Here is a 16,049-nt window from a genome sequence, read left to right on the forward strand (position 1 = left end):
CTATGATCCAGCGGATGTTGGCAATTTGATCTCTGGTTCCTCTGCCTTTTGTAAAACCAGCTTGAACATCTGGAAGTTCACAGTTCACGTATTGCTGAAGCCTGGCTTGGAGAATTTTAAGCATTACCTTACTAGCGTGTGAGATGAGTGCAATTGTGCAGTAGTTTGAGCATTCTTTGGCATTGCCTTTCTTTGGGATTGGAATGAAAACTGACCTTTTCCAGTCCTGTGGCCACTGCTGAGTTTTCCAAATTTGCTGGCATATTGAGTGCAGCACTTTCACAGCATCATCTTTCAGGACCTGGAACAGCTCAACTGGAATTCCATCACCTCCACTAGCTTTGTTCGTAGTGATGCTTTCTAAGGCCCACTTGACTTCACATTCCAGGATGTCTGGCTCTAGGTCAGTGATCACACCATCATGATTATCTGGGTCGTGAAGATCTTTTTTGTACAGTTCTTCTGTGTATTCTTAATATCTTCTTAATCTCTTCTTAATCTCTTCTGCTTCTGTTAGGTCCATACCATTTCTGTCCTTTACAGAGCCCATCTTTGCATGAAATGTTCCTTTGGTATCTCTGATTTTCTTGAAGAGATCTCTAGTCTTTCCCAGTCTGTTGTTCTCCTCTATTTCTTTGCATTGATCGCTGAAGAAAGCTTTCTTATCTCTTCTTGCTATTCTTTGGAACTCTGCATTCAGATGTTTATATCTTTCCTTTTCTCCTTTGCTTTTCGCTTCTCTTCTTTTCACAGCTATTTGTAAGGCCACCTCAGACAGCCATTTTGCTTTTTTGCATTTCTTTTCCATGGGGATGGTCTTGATCCCTGTCTCATGTACAATGTCACAAACCTCATTCCATAGCTCATCAGGCAGTCCATCTATCAGATCTAGGCCCTTAAATCTATTTCTCACTTCCACTCTATAATCATAAGGGATTTGATTTAGGTCATACCTGAATGGTCTAGTGTTTTTCCCTACTTTCTTCAATTTAAGTCTGAATTTGGCAATAAGGAGTTCATGGTCTGAGCCACAGTCAGCTCCTGGTCTTGTTTTTGCTGACTGTATAGAGCTTCTCCATCTTTGGCTGGAAAGAATATAATCAATCTGATTTCGGTGTTGACCATCTGGTGATGTCCATGTGTAGAGTCTTCTCTTGTGTTGTTGGAAGAGGATGTTTGTTATGACCAGTGCATTTTCTTGGCAAAACTCTATTAGTCTTTGCCCTGCTTCATTCCGTATTCCAAGGCCAAATTTGCCTGTTACTCCAGGTGTTTCTTGACTTCCTACTTTTGCATTCCAGTCCGCTATAATGAAAAGGACATCTCTTTGGGGTGTTAGTTCTAAAAGGTCTTGTAGGTCTTCATAGAACCGTTCAACTTCAGCTTCTTCAGCGTTACTGGTTGGGGCATAGACTTGGATTACTGTGATATTGAATGGTTTGCCTTGGAAACGAACAGAGATCATTCTGTCGTTTTTGAGATTGCATCCAAGTACTGCATTTCGGACTCTTTTGTTGACCATGATGGCTACTCAAGGGGTGGGTTAAATAGAATTAGGTGGGAGATAAGCATGAATGTTATCAGAATTGGAAGAACAGTGCCTCTTCTGAAATTGGTGGAAAACAAAGAATTCAGTAAAAGAAATGTAACCGAGTAGCTGGAGAGGAAGAGGACAGCATGCAGTTTGTGCCTGATAGTATCAGAAAAGATACCAAGGAGGAATGGTGACTGGACAAACATCCTGGCATGCTCTACTTGGAGATAAGCTAAGTCCATCAATCTCCATAAACGTCTATTCTTTGTCCAAAGGTGTCAGTGAGTAATCCCCCTTAGTAACTTCCTTTTTGCCAGCAGGAGGTGCCCTTGGACCACAGTTGAATTCTGAAAGCTGGAAAATGCCCCGGTCAGTTGCCCTGTCCTCCAGCAGCTTGGTCTGGAGGTGGAGACCCTGGCCTGTCCCCAAAACAAGAAACCTCTCTGATTCTCTTATACCAAGCATTCGTTGGTGTGCTCACCACGAATCAGGAACTGTTAAGGACACATAATTAGAGCTTAATTCTCTAGCTAGGGAGAGAAAACCAGCCTTCGCGTATGTGACAAACAAAACCCAACTGATTTGAGAGTAGCCTGGATAGAATGCCTCTACGAGCTATCTCAGCTCTGCCATCTTCGGTTCTGTTTCCTCACCAATGAAGTACATGTTTGCAATTAAAATTTTTTGAATTATCTTACAAAGCTCTACCAAAAAAAAAAAGCCAGGTTTGCTTGAAATGTGGCCCACCTGTATTCCTAAAATGTTGCCCCAAGCTACCATACAGGCTGGCCGATTGCTAAGAAAACCCGCTTATCGGGGACTCAGTGGGATAACCCTTTGTCATCAGCGGCGGCCGTCCTTCCCCACCTCCGCCCCCCCGACACGGCCCAATAGCACGATCCATTGTGAATAGATCCATTATGATCGACTATGACTCCCGGGCTTCCGATTTCACCAAGGCAGTGGTTGCGCCCAGAGCCTTCTGACGCGTGAGCGCCGACCCCCACCCACACCACCGTCCAAGGTGTTGATTGGCTAGCCGGGCCAGGGGGCGGGCTGACCTCCGCTCCGCCGCGCCGACAGCAGCGGGCCCCGCCCCGTATCGGGGCGACTGGGAGCCGAGCCCGGGGCAGCCATTTGTACGCGGCCGCGGGATTGGTCGCCTGGCTCCCGCGAGGGTGAGGAGGGGGTGGGCAGCGCGCACTCGCGCGTGCGTCAGGTGGCGCGCGAGAAAGGCCCGGTCGCGCCGAGGTTTGAGCGGCCGTCGCCATTTTGTAGGGTTCTCTCTGACGCGGGAGCCGCCGCCAGCGCTGCTGCCACCCGGAGGTGCGCAAGGTTCTTGTGGGTGTGTGGGGAGCCTGAGAGCCGGGCCGCCGGGCCTCTGGCGGACGGGGATGGCCCAGGGTTTGGGTTTCTTCTCTTGGTGCGGGAGGTCCGGGGAAGACAACGGAGGAGGCGGGGCCGGGTCTCCGGAGGGGGCGGGGCAGGGGTCGAGTCGAGTCTTTGTTGGGGAGAAGGCACTGGAGTTGGGTCGCCAGGGCGGGGGTGGGGGTTCCCAGTTGGGGCAGAGGGGGCCTTTTTATTCTTAAAAGTATTTTGAACGGTGATGCTTCACGGAAGAGAGGTACACAGATTTCCCTCCAAAACCTCGTTACGAGGGACAGTTAGATATATGTATGCCTCTTCCCCACATTTGGATTCTTCTCTTACCTGCCCCCAAACAGGAGTATTTCAAGCTAACCCTGTTACTTAAAATGCGCCTTATTCCACGAGGGACTATGCAATGCATGCTGACAACCGACCCGTTCGCGTGTTACACACAGCTCACACTACTCCTTAAGAGCTAACCTTTCTCCCGCTACTGAAAAAAGAAGGAACGTCTGTGTGAGCATCTTGAAGGTGCCAAGAACTTAGGAGGATTAATCCAAAATGCAGTGCATTGAAACTTTCGCCTCTAACTTCTGAAAATCTCCTTTCTTCTCTTTCAGGCTCTTGTCAGGATGGTGAAGCTGTTCATCGGAAACCTGCCCCGGGAGGCCACAGAGCAGGAGATCCGCTCACTCTTCGAGCAGTATGGGAAGGTGCTGGAATGTGACATCATTAAGAACTACGGCTTTGTGCACATAGAGGACAAGACGGCGGCCGAGGATGCCATCCGCAACCTGCACCACTACAAGCTGCACGGGGTGAACATCAACGTGGAAGCCAGCAAGAATAAGAGCAAAGCTTCAACCAAGTTGCATGTAGGCAACATCAGCCCTACTTGTACCAACCAAGAGCTCCGGGCCAAGTTTGAGGAGTACGGTCCAGTCATCGAATGTGACATCGTGAAAGATTATGCCTTTGTACACATGGAGCGGGCTGAGGATGCAGTGGAGGCCATCAGGGGCCTTGACAACACAGAGTTTCAAGGTGAACTGCTCTGGGGCCTGGGTGGCAAAACCGAGTGGGGTCTAGGTGTAGACAGAGGCAAGAACACAGGACCATGGGGCTGGCAGGGTGGTGTCTTCCATTCTACTTTAGCTGGAAATAATAGAACGATTGTATGTTTACCATGCTTAAACACAACTCTTGGAGAAGCAAACACTTCTCCTTTTCAGATTTGCCAAGATGTTTCTCAACAACTTTGTAGAATCACAAACGGTAGGTCACTTTTTTCTGCAAGCGTCATTCATTTGGGTGCTGTTGGAAGTTTAATCTGCAAATGGGAGAGGAGGATAAAGGTCTGTGGCTTACTTGCTGCTTTTGTTAGGATGAGGAAGCCTAATATATTTGAGAGTTTAAATGCATAGGGCTTATACTCCTTACTGCCCTGGGCAATGGGCCCTGATGGGAAAGAACAAAGACATCTTTAAGAATCTCTGTATTATAAATCTGGGTGGTGAATCTGATTTTGGGGGGTTATCTTTTGAGTACTCAAATTTGTTCAGTATGTGATGAACTATATGAGCAGAGTCAAAAACTGTGCTATGTATTCTGCTCCACATACTATTATTTAATCCTAAAGGGAAAAAAGGACATTTCTAAAAATGTTAGGTTGAATGGGAATTACGGTTCTGCCTCTGAGAAGATTCCTATTAGAGTGTCATATCGAATTATTTATATCATTAATAAAAGTACATACGTTGTCATTAGTACTACAGGAGGTTGAAGACTCTCTGGAACTGTGCTGATATGGTAGCCACTAGCCCCGTGTAGCCATTAAGTTGAAATTAAATAAATTTTAAAGTTCCGTTTCTCGGTTGTGCTGCACACATTTCAAGTACTCAGAAGCCATACAGGCTAGTGGTGACTGTATCGGTGCAGATACAGAACATTTACATCATCACAGGAAGTTCTGTCGTACAGCGCTGTTCTACAAGCTTTTTGTTGATAGTGTCATCTTAGACCACATGTTTACATCCACTTTTCAGGTTTATAAATTAAGATCATTTTTTTTCTCTGAGTACCCTTAAAAGGGTTGTAAAGACGTACTTAAGGGTCCTCTACTAAACCTAGAGAACAGAAAAGAAATGGAGAAGAGGAAAAGTTGACCAGAAAAGGGTAAGAAAGTTTGCAGATAGTAGAGATTGCAAATAATACATCAGATATTTCTGGCTTCAGCCAGTGGTGTCCTGGCTTTTAGCTGCTCTTTAAAGCACAGGGCAAAAATTGTAGACTTGCTACCATTTACTTGTCATATGATCTTGGACAAGCGTTTTAACCTCTTTGTGCTTCATTTTCCCCACTTGTAAAATAGAGTTATAATGATCCCTGCCGTACCTCCCTCACAGGACGGTAGTGAGGCTAGAATGAGGCAATAGATGTGAAAGTGCTTTGACAGTAAAGCACTGTGTGATAAAAGGTGAGTGGTGTTCGCAACAACAAATGTTTCTATGATGGTTAGAAGCTTTAAAATGTAATACCTTTCCTCATTTATATTTGGTTTTCTTTTATTATTTTGGAAAGCTGTTGCGCTTCAGATACCTTTAAAAATACCCTGAATTATTTTCATTGGATGAAGGAGGGCATCATGAATGGACAGTGTTGGAGGAAATGGGAGTTCTCTCTTGATAGGTAACAAGCAAAATGTGAAAGAATGCAGTTAAAGTCTGGTACAAACTGCAGCGATGTTCTAGTGTAATACTGCTTGTCTTTACCTTTTTAATATGCTATTGAGTAAAAGAATAGGATCAGAAATAGGTATATGGACATCAGTTAATTGAGAGGGGGTTGGCTTGAAAGAAATGTGTTTTAATACAGTGGGTTTCATTCAGGATGTAATAACACAATGATCCATGAGATTTTTTTAAACGTCATTATTGGGGGAAAAAAAGTATCCTTTATTTGGTTTTCATGTTCTTAGCCTGGGCTCTCTAGAGAAAGCACCCAACTTTTCGTTATGTTTTACGTACAGACATTTTTATAACCAGCTCTGTTTTTTTTCCAGATGACAAGAGAAAGTTTAGCATTGGATAATAAGTTGCAGTCTTACAGAAAATACAATCTAGATACCAATTTGTCACATTTTTTTCATAAAGCCTTTTTACTCATCTCCTAATAAAGGGGACCTCTTAAGAGTGCCACTTTGGTCATCTTTTGAACCTTTATATGTTAATGGCTGCTACTGAGGCGTCCTGACTTGTACGACTTAAAAAGAAAGGAGCAAAATCTGAGTTTACCTGAGTCTCTGGGGATCTGTTTCCTCCCCATAAACAGCAGTGAACTGAACCGCTACTGACTTAGCAAGCAGTTTGCATTGAAAGACCCTGAAGAAGCTATTCCCAAGTAATAACTCAGGCAGCTGAGCTGGGAAGCTGGTTATATGAGTTTATGTGTTTTGTTTTTAACCAATGTGTAAATAAACATTAAATTGGAGTACAGTTGTATATCAAGCTATATCCCTAATCTCTGGGTCCTGTTACTTGGTAGGAGCTCAGCATTGAGGATCTCAGGTTGCCCACCTCTTTCTTTCAAAAGAAAACACTTGTGGGCGGTGGAGGCTGGTTTTCTGGGAAATGTTGGCAACATACCTCAGTAATTTTTTTGGAGATTTCAGAAAATTTTTAAGCTTTTGGCCTCTCCAAGTGTAGTAGAGTAGTAGAATTTAATCTTCTTTCAGTTTTCTTTGCATTAGTTCCTTAAGGAAATAAAGAAGCACAGTATATTTCAATTATCATAAGAATTTTAGGAAATTTAAATTAAATGCCTGGTTACCACCTTTGGAAAGATCATGTGAAAAAAATCTATCACTTCTGTTGTAGATCTTTTTTAAAGAGTGGTTTACCTGAATCCTTTTTACAGCTACTACAGATGTTTATAAACTTCTGAATTCCACTCTAAAAGCAGTGGTGGAGATTGTATGTAGTAATAGAAACATCAAGGGGGAAAAATCACTGGGTTTTGTTTCTCAAAAAAAATGGACCCATAATCTGTAAAGGACTAAGTTACATATTTTCCTTGAAAATGTACTTCTAGGTCTCTGGATTGGCTGCTTTTTAGATTGGCATGGTTACACTGACTTCAGAATTGAAACAGTTTGTGTCTATCACACAAGTTTAATGTCACCATGCATGTTTGAAAGCCAAGTAGCTTGTAATCCCTCCAGTACAAATTATAGGGAGTTCTACATTTGGGATATAAGTTGGGGCAAAATTCCGTGTGCTTCTGTTCTAAGCACAGTTAGCATTTGACCTGTAATAACTTCTAAGAATGGGAGTATCTGTATCTCTGAAAATAATGGGATGGCTAAATGCTGCTTTCATATTAAATTGCTGTTTGGTATCTTGCTGACTTATGAGTGTTTATGGTGGGTGCTGCCTCTCTACTAGCAGCTGGAAGTAAAAACCTGAGCACCTTTGTTTCTGCTAAAGAAAGGGTTTTAAGTTTGAGGCAGCAGCTACTAGAAACTGGGGTGGTAGGAATGTTGGACGTCGGGCAGAACTGAGTTTGACTAAAGTGATGTTACCGCACTAACCCGCTCCCCTCTCAGGGTCAGTGCATGGCGCTGTTCTGGCTGCCGTCCTGAATCGGGCTGTTTCCAACAGGATGGTGGAGCACGAGGCCTCCTACCGCATAGCTGCATCCAGAACAAGGTCTGTTATAGAGAGAGCAACCTGCTGATCGCGGAGGGGGGATTTGTCCTGAGCAGCCCTTTAGTGATGCAAAGCCCCAGTTCCTCTCCATCTGTACTGGCTGCTTTTGGCTATGATCTGTAAAGCATTGACTTGATCTCCAAAGTCTTAGGCAGTTCAGCACCAAATGCTGCCAAGAATATGCCTTTTCTCAAACTGCTTTTAAAGACCTCGGATGCTTTCATTAGCAAGGGTCCCTGGGCTTGGTTGTACACAAGCCCGGGCAAAGATTGTTTCTTCTCTTAGCTGTTCCTGTGCTGGTCATTTCCTGCAAGTATGGATGTGGCTTGTTTGTACGGGTGCCCTGAAGCCTTTAGCCCAGTGCTGCATTTTTCTAACAAGTAGACAATTCCCTGTAAAGAACTGTTTACAGGTTTATGTAGTTTACTGCATAACAGGATGAAATGCCAATCATTCCATTATATGAAAACACACTGTCCCTAAGAAACCAGTACCGCTTCAAGAACCATCTCTTGCTGTTGAGAGACCTGGGTAGATGGTTTTCTTTCCACAGCAGGCGTGGATTCACCTTTGCTTAAAAAGCAATGTGGGGGTGGGGTTGAAGTCTGGAAGGTCTTACAGCTAACTCTTAAGAGGTCCTGGAGTTGAAGCAGATGATGCGCCAGGTATGATTTGTGTACCCAGCATAGCCTTCTGGTGACACTTACAAAAACGGCTGGAAGAAACAAGACAGACAGCGTATGCTGTGGTTTTTTAAGCTGCAGTACATGGTTAGGCCTTATGTGGCCCTGAGTACATCAGTGAGAGGTTGGTAAGATGCTTTAGTACGCAGACCATAACTGAGGTGGTGTTGGATATTTGATTTGGAAAAATTGTCAGGTTTTGATAATAGTATTGAAAAGTGGAAACTCTCAATTGCTGTGCTGGGGAGAAGAAAGTCTTGGAGACGGAAGTAGGAGGGAATCCCGGTCTACTGGTGTAAGTAGAAAGTATTGACTGGTTTCTGAGAACTCAGATTTTCTAAGTCTCCTCTGTTAAAACTTCAGCTTCTTTTTTGGAGGGGATTGTTGAAATAGGGTTGCAGGAGTGTGTGTTTGTATGTTTGTGTGTCTTTTGCCAACTAGTTGATTTTGGGGAAGACAAGGGAGGTTAATGAGTTATAATAAATCTTCTTACATCTATTTCCTAAAGGCAAACGAATGCACGTGCAGTTGTCCACCAGCCGGCTTCGCACTGCCCCTGGGATGGGAGACCAGAGTGGCTGCTATCGGTGTGGGAAAGAGGGGCACTGGTCCAAAGAGTGTCCAGTAGATCGTTCGGGCCGTGTGGCGGACTTTACTGAGCAGTATAATGAACAGTATGGAGCGGTGCGCACACCTTACACCATGGGCTACGGGGAATCCGTGTATTACAACGACGCATACGGAGCACTTGACTACTATAAGCGTTACCGAGTCCGCTCTTACGAGGCAGTGGCAGCAGCAGCAGCAGCTTCCGCGTACAACTATGCAGAGCAGACCATGTCTCATCTGCCTCAAGTCCAGAACACAGCTGTGACCAGTCACCTCAACTCCACTTCCGTTGATCCCTACGACAGACACCTGTTGCCAAATTCAGGCGCTGCTGCCACCTCGGCTGCTATGGCTGCTGCCGCTGCCACCACTTCCTCCTATTACGGAAGGGACAGGAGCCCCCTGCGTCGTGGTGCAGCTGTACTCCCCACGGTCGGAGAGGGCTACGGTTATGGGCCAGAGAGTGAGCTGTCTCAGGCTTCAGCAGCTGCACGGAATTCTCTCTATGACATGGCCCGGTATGAACGGGAGCAGTATGTGGACCGAGCACGGTACTCAGCCTTTTAAAAACTGGAGGTGAGAGTGGGGTGGGTGTGGTTAAGAGAGTCCACTTAGTTCCCCAGAAAGGAGACCTTGCCACATAGAGGAGGCTAAAGCCACCTGTTTGCTGTCAGGACAGTATCCAAAAGGTAGTCACTGCATTTTAGTCTTAAATATTTCTCTAGGCCAGAGCTTCATTTGGCCTGTTGAGGTCTTCATTTACAACTCCAACCAACTTGTCCATCCCGGGAAAACAACAACTCAGATTATTAGGATATTGTTCTTTAATCAAATGTAAGCAGATCCAGGTTACAGGAAATATAGTTGAAGAGAACACTTGAGTACTCTTTGCACATACATCGTCCAATGATACAGCGAGGTTTTAAGACACTTCCTTTTATGGAGAAAGGAACCTAAGGCCCAAAGAGGTTAAGTGCTTTGTCTGATGTCATCTGGTGATTGAGAGGTAAAGCCAGAATTCATAGTCAGGCCTACCTGAGTCCAAAACCACTTTCTCTTTCCACCACAAGTCACTGTGATGTACGTGGAAGAGTACAGGTTCAGAAGTTAATGTCACCAATGAGGATTTAAAGTAACTTCAGATTTCCAATTTGCTAATAAAACTACTACTTAGCTCATGAGCCTTTATCAGAAAAAACTCTTCTAATATATAAGCCAAATAAAATCCTCTGAGTTTTAGGCATTTAGTTCCAAGACACTTGCTGGAAAGCAATGTTTTGATGCCACTGTCTGCTCTGGATTCCGTGGGTCCCTTCCTTAATAGTAAGCATCTTGTTCTCCATGGGCACTTAGCTGTATTTCTGCATGGCTTATGATGCTACTCTCAAGAGCCTGACACTTCCCATTGCTTCCAGCAAATTTGGGGGATTTTTTTGTTTGAGAACATGTAAAGAGCTAGATTAAACAAGTAATTTTCTGAAGTGTATGAAATCCCATTGATGGTAACCCTGGCAGTTTAATTTTTCCTCCTTCAGGTAATGTAAGCAAAGATGTTGGAATGTCAAGAATAATTGGAGTATCTAGAGATTGATACTTAGTACCTTGAAATTGAGCATCAGCAGAACTGGAGGCCCAGTAGGAAAGTTAAACTGAGTTACCACCGAGTTTCCAGGGTTCTTAACAGACCTCTTTGATGTATGAGTAGAAGAAAACCAAGTGACAGGAATTTTCCCTTTTGCTTAGTGAGAAGCAAATGTATGAACCTGTGATGTTATATCCTGTGTGACTGTGACAAGACAGGGATGCGCTGTGACTCCTGTGTAGCAGTGAGTGTCCATGTGCACCAAGTAGATAGTCTTAACAACTAGTGTAGTCTGCCATTCATCTCTTAATGCTGCTGGTCTTCCATGAAGTGAGGATATGCCTCTAGAGTAAGGTGGTGTCTTCTAGATAACTGTACATTTCTCTCAACTGTGTTCCAAAGTTGAACATTAAATAGTATATATTGTGGTCTGTAAAGTATTACTAAGGTATGTTTACGTGGTTTTTGACTGCTAGCAGTGGTTGTTCAACTAACCTCTTTTTAGTGATGACTGTTAAAGAAACTTACCTTCCAGGTATGAACCTCATATGGACTGAATAACCCTGAGTTGGTTGCAGTCCCAGGAGCCTGATGTTAATGAGGCTGCCAGGATGAAATACTCCAGAACTGTTGGGGATCCAAATTCGGGTCTCACCCTAGCAGAACTGATTCAAGAACGTCACAACTTTTGAAGTCGATTGGCACAGATCAAGACCAAGATTTGGCCCTTTGTCTGTAATAAGTAGAGGAACTTGGTGTGAGTTAACTTTTTTTTTCCCCCAGCCATTGGTGTCTGGCGTTCCCATCACCAATGGAAGAATTAGAGAATTTAGGATTTCTTCTCTTGTTTTGGTAAGGGAGATTTGGTCAACTAAAGGAACTGCTGTAACTGTGACTCTAAATCTGTGACAGTGTGATAATGCAGGTGTGTTGGAGGATGAATGAACCACTCCTTGAAACCCTTTATGATTGTTACTTCTGAAAACGTGTTTATATGAAAGATTAAAATGAGACATATTTAGAATAGTATAACTGACCATATTTGAGACCTAGCATCTTCTGGTTTTTTGAAACCAAAAATTAAATTATGGTTCTTGGTATCTGTATGCCCTTGGTTTCAGTGACAGTAGTTTTACCTAAAAGATGGGTAAACAAATGAGAAAGATACATTCCTCACCAATACAGCAGTCTTCCAGACAGATTGCTTCTTGTTCTGTATATAAGTAGACTCCTATATATAGCCATAGTAGAAAGGTAATTACATGAGATGTAACTTTGACCCAGTCTGACTTGGTTTTGTTTTGTTCTGTTCTTTTTCCCCCTGGAATACAGGACGGGACCAGGGCCCTTGTACTCGGAGCCAAGCTGCTCTCCAGGCATTGTGTAAGCCTCTTGTGTTGTGCTCTCTTTCAGGTAGGATAATTGCGGACTGAACCCTCGGGCTGCGGTCATATATGAGAACTTGCTCCGCGCGGTCCCCTTTGCCGGGATGTTTCCATTGCTTCATGTTTCAGTAAACAAAGGAGTTTGTGACCAACTATGTTTTCTTTCTTAATTTAATTCTTCTACATTCACTTTTCTCTCCTCCTGGTACTAGTCTCTGTAGCCTTTCTGTTCCTCTCGTTCCCAGCCTCTGAGCAGCCCTAGGTAAGGATTATGTTGGCGTCCCCTTTCTCCTGTACAGTGGGATCCCTCTTATCTTGCTTTCCTTAGGAGTTGACCCCTTCTCCCTGTCTACCTGCAACATCTCCTTTCCCTTCCACGTAGAGGCAAGCAACCTTTTACTCTTCTCTGTTAGCTCTTCTCTGTTAGCTCTGGACTCTTAACACTGAAGCTAATCTTCTGAAATTGCTAGGACCATTGGGGTTTTGGTTGTTGTTTTGTTTGTTTTGTTTTGTTTTATGTCTGACCTGTGATCGTGGTACAGCAGTAGCTGAAATTTAGCCTTGTTTTACTCCACTTCTCCCACTTTTTTTTTTTTTATATATATATTTTGACAAATAAACGTTTCTAACACTTAAGTATCTTTTTGTATTTGTATGACTTAATTTACCACAAATGTCTTCTGGTTCTTTCTCAGTTGTGCTCAAACTACAAATTTCAGTGGAAGAACAGAAATCTGAAATTTACATGAAAAGTATTTAGTGAGATAAGTACTTCAGCCTCAGCACTGAGTGGAGATGAATTAGCCAGCATCTTGAGACATTAGTAAGTATGCTACACCTAGAGGTCAGGCTCCTCCTCTGTAAATAACCAGTGCTGCTTTTTCCCGTTCATACACCAGCAAACCCAGGTTAGTAGTGATAAAAGCCCCACAGGAGAACCCTGTGTCAGGAAAAGGTTGAGTCAGAACAGGGACCTGTCGTATTGACTCAGTTTGACTTCACAGTATATGTTCATTTAAATTCACAATTTAAACTAGAATTAGACTTTGGCTAAAATGAATAAAATAGTTATGATGATGTGGGGATATTTATATATATGGCGTCTTAGCCAGTGGGACACTAGGGAAGTCACAACATAGCAACTTAACATGTCTTGATTCCGTATCACTGGCAGAAAAAGCCAGAAAAAATGATTCAGTACAGTTCTACATCAGCACTGTCCAGTACAACTTTTGGCATTGTTGAACGTGTTCTATATCTGTGGTCCAATTTATAGCTACTAGATACATGTGGCTATTAAAAGTACTTGAAACGTGCCCAGTGAAGCTGAGAAACTGAAGTCTTTAAATTAGCTTCGTGTGACTAGTGGTTACTGTGACTATAGCACAGCACAGTCTAACCTGAAGGACGGACCTCCCGGGGGTCCAGTGGTTAAACCACCATCCCTGTACTGCGGGGGACTCAGGTTTGATCCCTGGTTGGGGAACTAAGTTCCTGCATGCTGCATGTTGTGGCCAAAAAAATTAATTTAAAAAAAAAGGTAAAGGAGAAAAAGCCTTGAAGAATCATATAAAATACTTTTCCCCTAGAAAATCCTTTCACTCTCCCCAAAACAGATGACACTGGAAAGGGGTTAGTTTTCAGACAACATAAGAGGACTGTTGAAACAGGTTTATTTCTAAACCTCAGTTTAAAAACTCCATGTGGGGGTACATAATTCCTTTTATCCACCAAGACCAAATTCTCATTATAGACCATTTTAAAGTGCCACAAGGCATCTCACACTAAAAGTTCCTGAACTGATTCATCAGTGATTTGAATTCCAAACCAGGATTTTGATGAATGAGATGTGATTTTCGCTGTAAGCACTGCAGAGGGACGAGTACAGGGTACTTTGAAAACGTAAATAGTGGCTGACTTTAGGGGCTGGGTGGAGCGGGGCAACTGCTATTCCAAGTTGAGGAAACCGCATATGTAAAGGCCCCTGATCAGCAAAAGTGTGGTAACCATTAGGAAGCAAAGTCTATATAACAGAAATCTGAAGAGGTAAGTTCCAGCACAGTTACAAGCGCCTTATGGGCTATGTTAAGGAATTTCATCTTTAACTGGAAACTGGAGAAGGAAATAGCGTCCCAATCCACTATTCTTGCCTGGGAAATCCAAGGACAGAGGAGCCCGGTGGGCTACAGTGCGTAGGGCCACAAGAGAGACGCAGTGACTAAAGAACAACAACAATGACTAGTGATAGTGAGCACCTTTTCTTGTACTTACGGACCATTTGTATATTTTTTCAATGAAATGTCTGGTTCAAGTCTGCATATTTTAAAAAAATGAGTTGTGAAAACCACCCAAATGTTTGTCAACTGATGAATGAATAAGTACAATGTGATAACATCTGTATAACCCATTAATTATCTAATAACAGAATGAAGTACTAATATATGCTACAACATGGATAATGCTGAAAACCTAATTGAAAGACACCAGACACACAAGGACCACGTGCTGCCTGATGCTGTGCACATGAGACGTCCAGAATACGTAGATCTACAGGGACAGTGACAGGCGCTCAGTCACGTCTGGCTCTTTGTGACCCCATGGACTATATGGTCCATGGAATTCTCCAGACCAGAGTACTGCAATGGGTAGCCTTTCCCCTCTCTAGGGGATCTTCCCAACCCAGGCCTCCCACGTTGTGGACAAATTCTTCACCAACTGAGCCACAAGGGAAACCCAAGAATGCTGGAGTGGGTAGGGTAGCCTTTCCCTCAGGGGCTCTTCCTGACCCAGGAATCGAACTGGGGTCTCCTGCATTGCAGGCAGATTCTTTACCAACTGAGATATCAGGGAAGCCCACTCATCTACTTACCATCACAGGGATAGTAAGTATATGAGTGGTTGCCTAGGCCTAGAGAAGGGTGTGTGTTGGGGGTGGCGGGGGGGACGGGGTTGGGGGTAGACAACCAAAATGAGCAAGATTTCTTTTTGGAGTAATGTACATGTGCTCTAGAATAAATTGAGGATGGATGTACAGCTTTGTGAATATACTAAGAGCCACTGAATTATTATGAAATGGGTGAATTGGGAACTTCAGAGCACATGCAATTCAGAGGATATGGGTTTGATCCCTGGTCAGGGAACTAAGATTCCCCCAAGTCCTAAAGCAACTAAGCCCATGGTGCTGCAACTGCTGAGCCCAGTCAGCACTACTAGAAAGTGTGTGCACCACAATGAAAGCCTCTGCATAATGCAACGAAGATCTGGCATGCTGCAACCAAGACCTCATGAAGCCAAGTAAATATTTTTTAAATGGGTAAATTGTACGGCATGTGAATTACATCTCAATAAAGCTGTTAGACATGAAAAAAAATTGTGTATAGTCATAGGCTGGCTAAGGAGAAAAAAATCTGGAAGCTATAAAAGGGCTTTAAGTTTGAGGATAATAGGATCAGATTCATTTTTCATGAAAGATCACTATGACTGGACAGGAATAAAAGGGAGTAGCATTATACTTCAATGTTCACAACAGCATTATCTACAGTTATTATACCAAGGTATGGAAGCAACCTGTGTCCATCAACAGATGAATGGACAAAGATGATGTGTGGAGTGTGTGTGTGTGTGTGTGTAGATGGTGGTATTCCTATAACACTACTCTGCCATAAAAAAACAGATTTTGCCATTTGCAGCAACATAGATGAACTTTATGACTAAGTGAGGCCTTCCCTAGTGGCTCAGAAAATGAATCTGCCTGCAATGCAGGGAACCTGGGTTCAATCCCTGGATCAGGAGAAAGATCCCCTGGAGAAAGAAATGGCTACCCACTCCAGTATTCTTGCCTGGAGAATTCCATGGACAGAGGAGCCTGGTGAGAGTCAGACACAACAGTGACTAACACTTTCACTTCACTGTCATGCTAAGTGAAATAAGAAAACAAATACTGTATGATATCACTTACATGTTGAATCTAAAACTACAACTGAGTGACTAAAATAAGAAGACTTATATAGAAAAGCCAACTGGTGGTTACCAGTGGGGAGACAGAAGCTGGAGGGGCAGCACAGGGGTAGGGGGAAAAAAGTTACAGGATTATATGAAATTGTGTGACTCTCTTGAAAACTGTAAAGCACTACAGAATTTAAAGAATCATCCAAAATTTTAAATATTTTTTAAAAGTTTAAA

General features: G+C 43.3%; 1 protein-coding gene across 6 annotated transcripts; it reads left to right on the forward strand.

Annotated features, from left to right (window-relative positions):
- The first annotated feature begins 2,626 nt into the window (after positions 1-2,626).
- LOC113886382 (RNA-binding protein 4B) lies at positions 2,627-12,503 on the forward strand. Of its 6 annotated transcripts, none has more exons than XR_003509427.1 (5): positions 2,680-2,860; positions 3,523-3,946; positions 7,506-7,608; positions 8,800-9,476; positions 11,896-12,503. XR_003509427.1 is itself a non-coding variant. In XM_027532552.1 (4 exons), exons 2-3 carry the CDS (start codon positions 3,535-3,537, stop codon positions 7,590-7,592), a joined length of 444 nt encoding a protein of 147 aa, XP_027388353.1. In that variant the 5' UTR covers positions 2,627-2,860; positions 3,523-3,534; the 3' UTR covers positions 7,593-7,608; positions 8,800-9,343. The 6 variants fall into 6 exon arrangements, 3 of the variants coding, with proteins under 3 accessions (XP_027388353.1, XP_027388352.1, XP_027388351.1); XR_003509425.1 differs by lacking the exon at positions 7,506-7,608 and adding an exon at positions 11,018-11,239 and having other exon boundaries at positions 11,815-12,503; XR_003509426.1 differs by lacking the exon at positions 7,506-7,608 and adding an exon at positions 11,018-11,239.
- Positions 12,504-16,049: the final 3,546 nt, after the last annotated feature.

The sequence above is a fragment of the Bos indicus x Bos taurus genome, chromosome 29 (assembly GCF_003369695.1).
Source record: "Bos indicus x Bos taurus breed Angus x Brahman F1 hybrid chromosome 29, Bos_hybrid_MaternalHap_v2.0, whole genome shotgun sequence".
Classification (NCBI taxonomy): domain Eukaryota; kingdom Metazoa; phylum Chordata; class Mammalia; order Artiodactyla; family Bovidae; genus Bos; species Bos indicus x Bos taurus.